The following is a 16,190-nucleotide window of genomic DNA, read 5'->3' on the forward strand; positions in this document are numbered from 1 at the left end:
TTCCTGACACAACCCTCTGTATTTATCCGGGCTTGGGACCGGCACAATGAGACCCTGGCTTGGGCCCCCTCGTGGCTACATTAAAAGTAAAGTAGCTAAAGACTAAACAGACTAAATAAAACGTATTATTCCTACCCTTAGACCCTCCCTCCCGGTAAGGAAAAACTCCTAAAAAAACCTGAGTCAGTTGTTCCATTGTTCTGTTGTTGTTTTCAGCAGACCTGTGTTATGTTTGTCAGAGCATCTACAGTTTTACATGTACACATCATACTCTTATAGAAACAGAAGTTAAACATAAATACAAAATAATTACCCTCAATGTGAATGGTTTTAATAACCCAATTAAAAGAAGCAAAGCTCTCGCTAGGATGAAATGTTAAAAGCAAGATATAATTTTTTGGCAAGAAACGCACCTGTTATCGAGCACAAAAAACTACGTAATATGGAGTTTAGACATACACTGCTCACAAAATTTAAAGAATCACTTTAAAGAAACACATTAGATACCTAAGACCTCAATATGAAGTTGGACATCTATACAAATAACGACAGGGCAGTGTCTTGGGAACAAAAGGATCCCAAGTCTTTTAATGGAAATAAAAGTTTTCAGCCTAAACTTAATTTCTGCAACTCAAAATGCTTTTCAGTATCTTGTGTAGCCCCCCACGAGCTTGTATGCATGCATACTTAGCACTGTGGGGTTAAACCACCAAATGGTTCCTGAGCGCGGCTGTGTCTGCAGCTCACCCCTCCCCCAGGGGAGGGGTCAAATGCGGAGAACAAATTTCACACACCTAGGTGCGTGACAAATCGTGGGACTTTAAATTTTTAATATTTATCTCAGATTTGTGATAAAGAAGTGCGTTACGTTTTGGTAAAAGGATATATAGACCACAAAGAAATTACAATGTTTAATGTATATAGACCATCAGGTTATGAAAAAAATCTGATAAGGAAAATCTTTGACTTCATTGCAACAGAAGCATCAGGTTTCCTTATCTGCGGAGGAGACTGGAACTTCTGACTAAATCCTCATTTAGACACCACAAGCAGGATTAAAAAACAAAGCTAATTAGAGACACAAGTTAAAAAAATGCTCAAAGAATTGGGATTGATAGATGTGTGGAGAGATTTGCACCCACATGATAGAAATTACACTTTTTTTCCGCACTCGCATAAGACATATTCAAGAATAGACTTTTTTTTTTTTTTTTTTTTACCAAAACACAGACAGACTTAGAATTGAGTTTTATGACATATGTGTTAGAGATATTTCTGATCATGCTGGGGTGTATTTAACACTCCACTTGGATAACAATTGTAAAGAGACATTTTGGAGCCTTAACATTAGTCTTTGATGACGACAAATTCCATAAATATGTAGAAAAATTATTTAAGAATTTTTGGACTATAATGATAGGGGTGATATTTTCCCCAGTGTTTAGTGAGACACAGCAAGAGCTGTTTTGCGAGGAAAGGTAATAAGCTTGTCTGTGTGTAAAAAGAGGGAATGAGACGGCAATATGAACAACCTTATTACCAGACTGAAATCATTAGAAAAACAACACATGAATACCAATGACCCCAATATATTAAAACAATTTAAAGAAACGCAACATGTAGGTGTCTACATCAGATGTTCTTAATCTTTTTCACAGTGGGACCCAATTTTCCCAGTACAAAGTGATTCAAGGCCCATTCAAATATTAACGCAGAAGTGATTTTGACACTGGCATTTTTGACGGTCAAGCATTCCATATTCTTGGTAAAGATCCATTCATTTTTGTCTTTAAACTGATCATATGGTTATTTTGACCAGACTGAAGGATAATCTGGCAACATAGAAAAGTCATCTGTGCTTGATGGTGGAGGTGGGATTTAGCAAAATTAAGAACGTGATAGGCTCCTCCCCCATAAGTGTCTCACTGTTTTCATTTTCATTTGAACATGCAAAACATGGAAAATTAAAATGTAATAGATTTTAAGTTACTTTAAAATGAGTTTAAATCAAACCCTGCATTTAAATTTTATTTTTTAGTATTGCTGTCAGGAGTCAGAGGTCTGTCTCCCCCTCTGGTCACAGGCGGGTGCCATCTCCAGTGTATTAACTCACTACTCCTCCCAGCAACCCCAGCGCACAGTCCCTGGATGCTGCGCACCATTTGTCAATCACCCACCTGCTTTTTAAGCAGCATCTGGAGCCTCACTCAGTGCAAAGTATCGTTTATGCCACTCAGCCCGCATACAGAGCGTTTTCATCCTGACCTGATCTCCTGTTCACATGATCCTGCTTCGTCTTCAATTCTGCTCTTGCCAGCACCGACCCTTCCCTTGACCCTGACCCCTCTGGTTGGTCTTTGATGCTCTCATGGTCTTTTTTTCCTTTGCCTGCCTGACCCTGAATCAGCTTTGTGGACTTTTAGCTGTACATGACTCCTGTCTTCCTGTCTGGGCTAATAAACCTGCTGTACTTGGAACCAGCCATCTGTCCGTTTGTGACAATTGCACTGTAAAGTGCAAAATATATTTTCAAAATGAATGGTCACATTGCATATTGAAATGTAAATTGCTAAATGATAGATAGATAGATGGATGGATGCGCCTTTATTGTAATCACAATAAAATCCCAAGGACAATGAAATTGGAGCAACTGTTACAGTACAAAAATAAATTTGGCAAAAAGAAATGCACCAAGACATAATATAAGATATGTCAAAATATATACATAGAATTGTGCAATAAAAAAAAAAAAATAGATGTCAGTAATGATATCCAGAATATGTGCAGATATGTGCATGATAGATGTGCAAAGAAGCTTGGAGGTAGGTAATATTACAATTTTCACAGGGATGAGTATTTAAATAAACAGATATACATGTACATAAACAGTATATACTGATGGGGGGTGGGGGTGGGGGTAGGTGCTGCTGGAGCAGAGGGGTGTTGTTGTGGGAGTCCATAGCGACCCAAGAAGCAGTTCAGCTCCTCTGGCTGTGCAGCATCTGGAGCTGCTGTAGGCACCTCACAGCCTCTGAAGTTGGTGATGTCATGGATGCCTCGCCATACTTCTCGTGTGTCGTTGCTTGACAGGTTGGACTCTATACGCATCCTGTGGTCTGCCTTGGCTTTTTTAATTCCTCTTCTCAGGTCACCTCGAGCAGCACTGTATAGTGCTCTGTCACCTGACCCGCAGGCGGTGTCGCGTGCTTTGAGGAGTGTATGGACTTGGCTGGTCATCCAGGGTTTCTGGTTGGGGAAAACCCGACTGGTTTTGTCCACCGTCACATTCCCAATGCAGCACTGTATGTAGTCCAGCACTGTTCCTGTGAGTGACTCAGCTCTTGTTGGTGGAATAAATCCCAGTCTGTTTCCAGGAAGCAGTCCTGCAGCATGGGCAGAGCATCATTTGGCCACGTTGTGATGGTCTTTGTGGTGGGCCTTGACTGACGCCTGCGGGGGGTGTAGGCCGGGAAGAGCAGGAGGGAAAGATGGTCTGATTGTCCGAGGTGGGGGAGAGGAGTGGCTTTGTAAGCATGCTTGATGTTGCTGTAAACGTGATCCAAAGTGTTCTCCCACCTTGTAGAACACTTCACATGCTGGTAAAACTTTGGGAGAACAGTCTTTAGGTTCTCAAATAGAAGCAGAGATGAAAGCAACACAGATACATTCATTAAAAATCTGAGACTTCCAAGATTCTTTTTTTTTACATTTTGTCTCTCACAGGTGAAATTGATCCATTTGGAATGTTACATGTTTTTAAGGTGGACAACTTGTAGAATTGGATAGAAGTAATTTCAAACATAATTCAAAGTGATATTCAGTTTTTAATTGACAATTTAAGTCGAAGTTTGAAAATCCATTTTGCAATTTAGAATCCAATATTTAAAAAAACATTTCAATCTTGCCCACAATTTTAAATACAAACTAAATAAATTGCATTTTGGGCATCAGCCAGCCTCCCCTGTTGCACTCCTTGTTTGTCATGATGTTTGTCTGCTGTACGTTTCACATATCATGTTTTGTCAAGAGGAGGTCACATCAACCACAATTGCTCCAGCTAATACATTCCCAGAATGCTTAGAGCAATTTCACCGTAAGATAGAGGAAAGTTCTTGTGGGTGTTGTGTTAGACACCAGCAGAGTGGAGGTAGAATAGAAAGTGGCCTCTGTTGCACATTCAATGTGTAGTAGCTGTGTGAAAAAATATTTTTATAAATATATTTTGGACCTTCCAACAGAACATTTCAAAAAGTTGTCAAGAAATTGAATGCTATTTTTATTGTTATACTTACCACTTTTTTGCTTCAAAATCTGTTTATCAGCTATTTGTATTCACTTCTATTTATAACTATGACTTCTCATCTTCAGATAAACCTTAAACTGTTGTCGTCTCAACTCATGTTTTGTTATGAAAGATATTGAATTTAAGTTTAAATTAATAAATAAAAAATCCATCCTAAATATTTATTCCACAAATTTGCTTGTTTTTTATTTAGCTGCCTTGATTCCTTTATTCTTTTTCTTTTGCCAAATAGCCAAATTTTGCTTGAGTTCCAGCCACCTTCTCTGAGAGCACATGCCATTCAGAGGAAAACTACTCTGGCCTTATCAGGTCATTAAGACATCAGTTTTGATGTTGTCATTTTGTTTACTGTAAAGCAAATAGGTATTAGGGCAGGAAGATTAGCCTATAAGTAGACACTTTTATAAACAGACCCACAAACTCACACAGCTATTTATAACATTTGTCCGTGTAATTCTTCAATCCACCTCTGCATAACACGACTCAATGTCAAACCCTGCTTTGATAGTTGGTGTTTAGATCTGTTCCTCTTCTATTGATTCCTTGTTTAAGACATGGAGGAAGGAAGGCTGGCGAGCTGGGAGCGACTCCTTGTCTCCCCATGGAGGAGGTCTCATTCTTCAAAACATCATGCCTGACATTTTCTCTCACCTGTTATTCTAGAATGGACTTAATGCACTGCACCTGGCTGCCAAAGAGGGCCACATAGACCTGGTGCAGGAGCTGCTGGATAGAGGAGCACCTGTGGATTCATCCACAAAGGTAATAAAAAAACCACTGCATGTGCAAAATTGTGTCATAATTTGGTGTTTGATTGATCAACTTGAAGGGGTTAAGAGTAGTGATGTGCAAATGAAGCTTTCTTGAAGCACTGAAGCCTTTGTCTAAATTGGTTCACTAAAGAGCAATGCTTCATGAGCTTCATTTGCTCTAGTAGGACATCTAGTGGACACAAAAAATAACAGCAGAATTTGATCTGTGGCAATTTGGAAAAAAAAAACATGTACAAACATGTTAGTAAAATAAAGTAGTTCACAAAACATGTGAATTGCTGTAAACTTTCACTGTGTGTGTTTGCTTATGTATTGATAAAAATAAATGTAAATAAGATTATTGTTTCTAAACCTCAAAGAAAACTAGAAAATTATAAAAATGATAAATTAAAGTAAGGTAAGAGTACAGGTGGATTTAATGTGTGCTGGTGCTAAACCAGTAATTTGGGGGGAAGGGGTCTCTAAAGTGTGAAACAGGTGCTTCAATGAAATGAAAAAAATAAAATGTAAATAAACATTTTCTTTTCCTTAAACATATATACATGAAAAAGCATTGTCACAGGATGAAGAGTTTGGACAATGATCCTATTAACATTGAAATCAGGTCAGTGTTTGAAGGGACAGAATATTTGTTTCATTAATTATTTTATTATTATTCCTCTAAATATCCAGACTTTCTCCAAACTATCTCTACCTCAGTCCGAACTATCTCTAAACTCACCAATCGTAGCTCTCCATCAAACACCTGCATTATGAAAGGAGGATTCATGACGGCGTCAAAACTGGCGAGGAGCCTCTGCGTACCGAGAAACTCCTCCTCCCTCCTCTGCGGCGGCACCTGCCGTGAAGCTTCAATACAGAACGTCTCATCACTAAATTAAACTGGGGGTTTACACCCATAAGACGTCTATAATTACTGGTATTCTAAATAAATATAATATTATATATAAATATATATTTGCAGATATTGCCCATCCATTGTTTTTTTATTTTATTTTATTTATTTTTTTTATTTTAAGAATGTAACTCCGGCAATGAATTAAGGACCACTGTGCATAATGATCACTCTTTTGTAACACTGAGATATGACGAGTGGTTATTGTTTATGAAACAATGTTTTTTTTATTATTATTTTTTAAACAACAGTTTCCCCTAAATCTCTTGTGTCTCACTGAATGGAGCCTGAAGGATTCATGCCGCTGTCGAGACTCGCGAAACAACCTGAACCATTTCATGAATTAGTCACGTGGTGGGGCCGGGCAGCGAAGCTTTGGACGTCATTGCTCTCAGCTCCTCCCCTAGATGAAGCAAGTCTCGATACGCGCTTCACGGAAGCTCCTCCTACAATACACGAACATGCCTCAAAGGCTCGATACAGAACGTCACATCACTAGCTAAGAGTTAGTCCTTTTTATTTTAATAAAATAAAAAAGAAGAAGAAATCCACTTTTAGAGGTCTTATCTAATCTATGAGATCAAATAAAAAGCACAGAGCTTTTAGGTCGGGATTAAAATAGTATGAAAATGATCAGTTCAGACTTTTGTCTGACAAATCTAATCAGCAGATTTTCAAGTGACATGCTTGAAAAGCATAAGCGTGCAGAAGTTCATTTTAGAGATCCTCTGGGATGAAAATAGCATTTTGAGTATTTAACGTGTTCTTGTGGCATTTTTCCAAGGATTGAGGACTGAAATGACTAAAGTAGACCTTAAAATAGCATTTCTGATGTAGCGTTCCACCCTTGGAAGCAGCAGTAATAACCTATGTTGACCATTTGGTCAGACAATGTTCATTTGGAGTGCATCTTCTCAAGATAACAGAGTTCCTCTCCCAGCAGAGGGGCAGTAAAGTTGCCTAAAACCGCTATTTCCCACTCGGATGGTAAGTCATTAAACTCTCGATAAACCGGCCAGAACCCTGGCTATTTCGCATTCCAAACTCTGGTTGATTTCAACCTGTCACCTTCAAAGGAGTCTTGGTTCCAGCAGGTCGACCCCTGTGGAGTCTGCAAGAATTCCTGACCAACCCAGTCTCAGTAAAATGCGTACATATGCCACGATTTGGGAAATACCGTGTATAATATACGCCAAAACCGGTTTTTGCGTGCATATAATATGCGCGGTCTTAAATGTGTTAAAACGTGTTTTCCACGTTTGACACGTCCCCTGGTGGAGGCGTGAGCATCACAGATAGCCCCACAAACGAACAATTTGCTTTTTTAACCCTAACCATAACCGTAATCCTAACCTTAACCAGGAACGACGTCATTTAGAAAAGAGCCGGAGGATTTCTGACCACGTGATCAAAATGAAACCTAAAAAGCTGTGTATATTGTACGCCGGCGCAATCTATTCTCTACCATTGCGTATCATATGCACGCAAAAAGGGTGTTTGGCGTATATTATACACGGTATTTCAGAGTGCAAAGTCGTGGAATATGTACGCATTTTACTGAGAGTGGGTTGTCCTGACAGACACTCAGTCCTTTGTGTGAAACACGTGACCTTTCGTAACTTTTCTTATGTTTTAAAACACAGGACTTTTGTTAATTGGATCTAACATGCAAAACATCTCTCCACAGCTCCAAGAAATGGTCTATTATTACACGTGTGTGATCAAACCTTTATTCCTAACAGAAGAAGATTCACAACTACTTTGAGGTTAAAATCCGCAAAATAATCATGTTTAACCGTCAAAGCTTGAGAATTAATTTTCTGTGTTTATGTGGACTTTGGGAAGTGTTTTATTTTGCCACATATAGGATTCATACACACATATAAGGTTGTTCAAACTTTATTTGATAAAAACCCCTTTTGTTGTTATTTCTGCAAAAAGAATAAACACATCCAGAGACCAGAATAAAGTCACGCCCCTAATATTTGCATATCCAGAGCTCATTGGGACATGCAGATTACCTCCAATCGTAAAACCCCTCAAATCCCCACGGATTGGGCGATTCTGGCCCTGCCTCTCAAATTGAAAACCCTGGTGCGCAAGCCAGAGGACGACCAGAGCAGAAACAGAAACATCACACAAGAGGAAGAGGGATTTAACACGATTTCCAAGATTCCCATTTTTGGTAGTTTTCTAGAAGAAACCAAGCCCTCTTTACCTCTAAGTTCTTCCAGTCTTAAGATCCCGTTTTTTTTCACGCGCTTTCTTCCTTTTCAACATTTTTGTCTCCAGTTTATTTCATAGTCTGATTCCAACATTTTTACAATTTTTGATGCTTTTATTTCAAAACGGATTTTTAATGCTAGACCATTCGATAAGTTTCATTGTCCGGCCAGCTTTGTGACTTATACTTTTTGGTCACAAAACGGAGTAGAGAAATCGTTCGACCACCCCAGAAGCTAAGTGCCTGATTGAGCAGAACCCGCAGGTTTCTGGTGAGAAACCTCCTTCGTTCAGATATCATTATTTCTTTTTTGTGGTAAAGTCAATTCAAAGGGTATAAACGACCTAAAGTTGAGAGACTGATTAATTGATTATTACTTTATTGATTAGAAGCAGCGGCTGATCATTAATGAGTAATATTTTTCCTGCATTAGGGTGGTGCCCCGACGGTAATTTTATGAAATTTCAGTTTAATAAAATTAATATATTCAACCAAGTTTGGGATTGAATACTTCATATTTACCCCTTTCATGCTACACTGAATATTCTTTTATCCAAATCGTTGTGAATCAGGAGGAAACAAAAAATGCTGTTTGACAAAGCAGAGATATAGTGTAGGTGCTAGAGTCGACAGGGCCACAAGCTGCCACTCTGCTGCATTCTGATGCATGCACATATAGACAAAAAGATCCATGAATGTCTTTGTTTTCCTGGTCTGAACTGCCATTTGGCTCAAATCTGTACAGCTGGATAGCTTCAATATGGCTCACCATCTTGTTGGACAATGTCAGGTTTGGGTTGCGAGGGGCTGTAAGGTAGCTGGAGAGTGTCAACAAATGCATTAAGGAAAAGGGAGGTGGGCTTACTGCAGTCCAGCAGTTCCGCCCACAACTCAGAGGTGAAACAGCAGCGGACCCCCCCATCTCGTAGAAACTCTGTAGTGAGTGTGTAAGCCAGCTGAAGAAAAGATCTACTGTTGCAGAGGTTTTCGAAGTCCCCTTAAGCCCAAACTGGAAAGACATTCTTCACCACCATGTGTGTTTGTGTGTGGGGGTGTGTGTGTGTGTGTGTGTGTGTGTGTGTGTGTGTGTGTGTGTGGGGGGGGTACCTCCACCTACAGGGTAACCCAGAGGTCGGCAACCTTTAATAGAGCCATTTGGGCTTGTTTTCTACTGATCAAAACCTAGAAGGAGCTGAATAGTCTTACTTTAGCATTTAGGAAATTTGGATTTGCATTCATGACCATCTTTTTTTTTTGTAAATATGAATTATGTCTATTTTTTGGCATGAACAAAAGCCTAAACTATAAAAAGAAACCAGCATTTCTCAACATGGGATTTTTTAAAAACGTTTTTACCTTTAGTAGATGCCAAATTAGTGAAAAAGCTAGCTCATTGCCTAATTACTAGCTGAACTCCAAATTAGCATAAAATTCCTCAGTAAATTAAATCAGCCAAAAATGTTAGCATGTTGCTAAAATAAAAGCTAAACACTAGATTAGCCTAAAAACTCAAATGGATAACAAATTAGCCAAAAATGTTAGCATATTGCTAAAATATTAGCTTAACTCCAAATTAGCATAAAACATTTAATTAGAGGCCAAATTAGCCACAAAAAAGCTATCTTATTGCTCAATAACTAGCTGAACTCCTAAATGGCCTAAAATTTATCAGTAAACTAAATTACTCAAAAAACAGATTTGTTCTAAAATAGAAGCTAAAGTTATCCCCAAAAAACTTCAGTAGATAACAAATGAGCTGAAAACATCTGCATGTTGCTAAATTATCAGCTAAACCCCAAATTAGCATAATATTTATCAGTAAACTAAATTAGCAGAAAATGTTTTTCTGTTGCTAAAATAGAAGCTAAACTTTAAATTAGCCTAAAAACCCCAGTCGATAACAAATTAGCCAAACATGTTAGCATGTTGCTAATCTCCACATTTTTGAAAATTACTATATTATTTTTCTTCACCCAGATTGCCACCAAGGAGGGATAAAAGAGCCACATGTGGCTCTGGAGCCACAGGCTTCAGACCCCCTGCAGTAACCAAACCTTAAATCAACTTTTTTTTCTTTTGACCTCTATAAATGGGGCTTTAAAAGTGCTGTCTGTTAGTCATCTCTAAGTTTTTGACAAATGAAAATAAACATGTTTAATAACAAGAAAATATAATCAAAAACCATCTATGCACTGCTTCCTACAGGTTGAATGGGGGTATTACATTTGAATTTTGTGATTGGCCAAACCAAGTCCTACGTCAGGGGTGTTAAACTCAATCTCACAAGGGGCCAAAATCTAAAACTCACCTTAGGTTGCGGGCTGAACAGGATAAACATTTATTGAACACTATAAAACTACATTTTTAAAACTTTAAAACCATAACTTTTAATGTAATTATGAACTAGATAGATAGCATTACCTGTGATAATGCTAGTGTGAATGCTGGAAGATGAATTTGGCTGCTGAACATGCTTGTGCTGGTACCTGAAGATGCTGAAATTGATAGCCAGCTGAAATATTACTTAAATTCCAAATTAGCCTAAAAAAACCAAAACAAAAGCAAAACAAACAAAAAACTTAGGTTAGTCAAAACAGCTAAAAAATGGCTAAACTTCAAAATATCCTAAAAAACAGAAAAAAGCCTAAATTAACCAAAACAGGTTGCATGTAGCTGAAGTATTAGCTAAACTCCAAAACAGCCTAAAAAACAAAAAAAAAAACAAACAAAAAAAAACAAACAGAAAAACATTAGCTGAGCATGAGTTCACATTTTTTTTCTACAAATTTCCATGCAAGTCAGTCCATTGTAATAAATCTTCACTGGATTCTTTTAAAATTAAACCATCATTCTTCACCCTATAAAAAGACTTGATTTGCTGTTTTGTTCATCAAATGAGCACTAAAAATTGCATGTAATACTACTTTTTTTACATTGGCTGTGTTCACACAATGACCGGTGTAACTAGAGTTTGCGAAAGCTGTATTTCTTTGCTTTAAGAGAAATATCACTTCCAGCCAAAGTAAACAAGAAAGTAAAGTTGAGTAAGATTTTAAATGTAACATCCAACTTCATTTTGTGTTGAAAATGTATATCTCTAGGTGGAATAAAACTCTTCATTTATTCTGTCTTTATCATAGTTGATTTATTCTTCTGCAGACGGATAATTAGACACACATGAGCAGAGCATCAGAGACACACTGTCAGGGTGGGAGTCATCTGTGCGAGTCTGCAAGACAAGGCTAGATTCAAACATTTAGACCTGTCTTCTGTTTATTTGGGTTATGGTTTTGTTCCCAGCTCAGGCGAATTCTCAAACGGCTGCAGCTCCTGAAAAGGTCATTGTATTTTGTCTAACAGCGTGTTTCGCAAAGGCAAGGCACAGTTTAATACAGCTCTACGCAGTTTAGTATGAGGTGACGGAGAATTCCATCACAATGTTTAAGAACTGAGAAAAACACAAACAATGACAACTGAACTTGTTGGAAAAGGGAAATCAATTCAATGTAGCTTGATATTATCTTGTTCTGTAAAAAGCATCAGACAGCCTTTTTCTGTTTTATTGACATAATCTCAGATAAACCATTTTTTCTGTGCAGAAAGGAAACACAGCTCTTCACATCTCCTCCCTGGCTGGTCAGGCTGAGGTTGTTAAGACTCTGGTCAAACGAGGCGCAGACATCAACGCTCAGTCTCAGGTGAGTCTGTCCTCCTCCCACTGGTTCCTGTCAGCAGCACTTATTTCATGAATGAAAAAAAAACATGCATCTGTTTTGGAATTGCTCTGAAGTAAAAATGGTGACAAGTCAGTTAGAAGCAGAAATGAATGATGAAACTGTGACTGTGTTTTGCAGAATGGATTTACTCCCTTGTACATGGCAGCTCAGGAGAACCACCTGGATGTGGTGAGATACCTGCTTGAGAATGGAGGCAACCAGAGCACAGCTACAGAGGTGTGTCCAGAGTGGGAGTGGGAATACCTGAGCAGCTTTTCTTAACAACATTTACTTTCACTTAATATTTGAGTTAGAAGATTGAAGGATTCACGTGAGCAGGATAAAAGCTAATCAAATAACACACAAGACAGAAATAAAAACAGCCAAAAGAAGGTAGAAGGCTGACTCAAAGACAAAGATCAACACAGTTGCACTGTTTAAACTCAACAATGAATCAGTTGGAATTAGGGATGTAACAATTCAGTCAAACAACGATCCAAATCGATTCATAGTTTTAAAGTCATGTTTTTGATTTTTTTCCCCCCTTTTTTCATGTTATCAGCCAAATCTAGACTCTACTAGCCAAATGTTTCTATGGAAAAATGACTTATGTATTTCCAAGCAAAAATTATTATTTAGTTTTACTATGATTACTGTCATGCAAAAACAAAACACTAATAATTATAGAAAATGTACTCTTATGTCGGATTTTGACATTATAGAAATGCAGACTTGCTTTTAAATGCTTTTAAATGCTTTAAAATCTAGATTAAGAGCACTTGAGACTGCTTCTTTAAATTGTACATGTTTTAGCTAATTAATTTATATGAAATTTTAACCTTCATTGTAATTCCGTTTTATTTGCTTAACAAATGTTGTATTTTATTGTTGTATTGATTCCTCCCCAGGGCTCCCTTGAAAAACAGGTTTTAAATCTCAATGGGATCCACCCCTGGTTAAATAAAGGTTAAGAAGAAGACTTAATGTTATTTCAACAAAAGACACTTCTGATGTCTGAATTTATTGATTGTTTTTTTTCTGAAAACATACTTCTCTTTAAAGCTTTGACTTCATCTAGGAATGTCAAAAAGGAATGTCATGCATAGAAAAAACGTGTATATTGTCAAATGTGCCCCATTTTGTCTTATTGTGTGTTCTTACAGATCATTGTGTTGTTGTTCTGTAATTTTAAAGATATTAAAATATAAATAATATTAAAAAAGAAATGGAGCTAAAAGTGAGTGTTTGGGTTGGCTGAGATCAGTCTGAGCAAATGCTAGAAATTACCAGTGCACCTGAATGCAGCAACAGCGTTCATGAAATTGCATAAGTGCAGAAATTCCATGCAGTTCCTGAATGCACCACCTGCTGTGGCGAATGTGAGACTTTTTTTCCTCTTTGCTTCCTTCTGATAGGATGGGTTTACCCCCTTGGCCATTGCCCTCCAGCAAGGCCACAATCAGGTGGTTTCCATCTTACTGGAGAATGATACCAAAGGCAAGGTGCGCCTGCCTGCCTTACACATTGCTGCCCGGAAGGACGACACCAAATCAGCCGCCTTGCTTCTCCAGAATGATCATAATGCTGATGTCCAGTCCAAGGTAAAATTCCTGATGCGCAGGCTTTGGCATATGCTCTGGATCACTCAAAATGCTAGATGTAAGGAAGAAAAAGACTGAAGGATGTTTTGAGGCTCCACTACACATGGATGCCATTATACACATGTGAATACAAGAAAATTGATCAGCATAGTCCTTCTGTTTTCATTCTACTGAATGTGATCTGTATGTGGATGAAAGTCAGCAGTGATGTCCAATGTTGGATCTGCAGGCTCTGAATGAGTTTTTGTTGGTAAACTGCAGGCAAACAGCAGGGGCCCGTTTCAAGAAGCAGGCTTTGTTGGAACTCTGAGTTCGTGAACTCCAAATTCGGCAAAACTCTGAGTTTTCGGTTCCAGAAAGAGGGATAACTCAAACCCGGGAAAGTGGGCGAAACCAAGCCCGTTCCAAGAAGCGGGTTAGGATGAACTCAGAATCAATCACTATGGTAACTGAGTCTGTGAACGAAACCTGGTCGGTAGCAGGTTTTCTTCAGGAAACTTAGAGTTCTCTGCGGTCTCCGCCCCTTTTTAAAGTGAAAGATGCTCAAATATGAGTTCCTCATGAACATTTAGAGAACATTCACGTTAGAGACGTCACGTTTTCACCACGCAGAAACCAAAATGACATGTTCATTCATAGAGGATCATGTAGAGAGGAGGCTGATTAATCCAGAGGAAATGTTATTTACGTCGGTAGAGGATTTGGAGGACACGAGTCGACTGACTGCAGTTTCCCAATTCATTTTTATTTCAGCGATATTATAAATAGTGAGTTTTTCCAGGGACTCGCTATTAAAAAATACAGTTTTCTTTTCCTTATTTTAAACCCTTAATAATAGGAATTAAGGAATGTCAAACACTGGAGAACCATGTAGATTTATCCACCGTCCAGGACTTGCGTCAGACATTAGCTCAATTGATAGCAACGCTGCCTCCCACTGCATAGGTAGCGAGTTCGACTCCCGGCTACGGAAAGTTATTTTTACGTTTAAAAAAAATCGGCGAATATTTTTTAAGTCTTGAGAATTAAAATTAAATAAATACTTTTTTGACATATGCCAGGCAGCTACAGTTTCTTTTTAGCGTGCAGTGATATCTGTGTGTGTAGGTGGGGGGTTACGATCACGGAGATTACTTATTAGATTGGTAACAGATCAAAAACCACTCCTTACTCAACAAGAGACAAAATAACCTTCCTGACATTATTTATTCATTATTAGAAATGATTCAAATAACTGCAGATATTTTCTCTCTGTTCTACCGCTGCAGCTGTGTTGCTTTTCTTGCAGTAAATGTTCTCCTATAGTCACATATGCTTGAAGGAACTTATCAATTTCCCTCGCCGGAAGTACGTAACTCAGCTGTTTGCTCCCGTTGCCATGGTGAATCATGCTGTCTTTGCTCCATTGATCAGGGCTTTTTATGGTCGCGACGCTCACACCTGATTCTGGTTCTGACAACTTCAAGTTGATTGAATCAAACATTTTCAGCTGTTCTGGAACCGAAAACCCTGAGTTTGAGTATTTTGAGTCCAGTGACTCTAAGTTCAGGTTCGAACTCTAAATTTGTTGAACCTGCTTCTTGAAACGGGCCCCAGATTATCGTATTTGCACTGATGATACTAATGTTGCTGCTGAAAACATTTCCACCCTCAGCTGCAGACATGCTGCTGTACAGGCTCTTGAAATGTCTAGCTTCATAATGACATTTTGAACAACATTTCTGTTTTCATAAATGTACTGTATTATCAATTATATTAATGAGTCACCAGGGGCTGCATTAGTGAACCACATTTACTCATCCAACGACTCCTCAAGCATGAACACTCCATCAAAGTAAATTATTTAGTTATTACTTTGACAGGGCTTGCACTCGGCTTACTGCGAGAAGGCCCTGCTTCAAATCCCACCTGGGTCCTTTCTGTGTGGAGTTTGCATGTTCTCCTCATTCATGTGTCCAAAACATGAATGTTGGGTTCATTGATTCCTCTAAATGGATCCTAGGTGTGAATGTGAGTATGTGTGTGTTTTCGTGTGTGGCCTTGCAATGGACTGGAGACCTGTTCAGTTGTACCCCACCATTGCCCAGCGGGAGCTGGGATAGGCTCCAGCAACCCCATAACCCCAAAATGGGTTCAGCGAGTTCTGAAAATGAATGAAAACTTTGATTTGACTGGATTGGGGTGGGGGTGGGGGGGTTGGGGGGGAGAAGAGAAGAGATCAGAAAGACAAGTCAAATATTGTAAATTGTCCTTAAGAGGGGACATTTTGAAACATGTGGTCAAGAGCTCTGGAACCTTAATAATAAGCATATATTTAAGTGTGTAACTTGGTTGATTTTAATTTCAATCTGTTACTGGGATAAATGGGCCAATTAGCATACTGAGATCCTTATTCTTTCATTTATCTTCTTCTGCGTATCATCCAGGTACACAGAGGGATGAACCACAGCAGCATCCTAGATAAACAGTTCTTTCTTCAACAAAACTTCAAAAAAGTCTTTGACAAGATAACAATAATTAGAAACACGTGGCAAATTACAAAGTATTCTTTAAGAGATTGGACCATAAGCTAAAGGGGCATTAAAGCCAAAACCTTTGAATTATTCAAAACCTTTTAGATCCAAGTTGAGCAGCAACAGTCATTTTGGTTTTGCACAATCAATCCCTCTGTAAATATT

The 16,190-nt window shown here is 38.5% G+C and overlaps 1 protein-coding gene across 28 annotated transcripts in view; it reads left to right on the forward strand.

Moving 5' to 3' along the window:
• The window catches only part of ank2b (ankyrin 2b, neuronal), a 203,536-nt gene that overhangs the window by 97,926 nt on the left and 89,420 nt on the right, over positions 1–16,190 (forward strand). For all 28 annotated transcript variants that reach the window (XM_036216674.1, XM_036216677.1, XM_036216668.1 and 25 more), the window contains 4 exons: positions 4,967–5,065; positions 11,795–11,893; positions 12,050–12,148; positions 13,327–13,512. In XM_036216674.1, coding sequence (XP_036072567.1) covers positions 4,967–5,065; positions 11,795–11,893; positions 12,050–12,148; positions 13,327–13,512 — 483 coding nt within the window. The remainder of the gene's footprint in view (positions 1–4,966; positions 5,066–11,794; positions 11,894–12,049; positions 12,149–13,326; positions 13,513–16,190) is intronic.

This window comes from Oryzias melastigma, linkage group LG18, assembly GCF_002922805.2.
Source record: "Oryzias melastigma strain HK-1 linkage group LG18, ASM292280v2, whole genome shotgun sequence".
In the NCBI taxonomy this organism is placed as follows: Eukaryota; Metazoa; Chordata; class Actinopteri; order Beloniformes; family Adrianichthyidae; genus Oryzias; species Oryzias melastigma.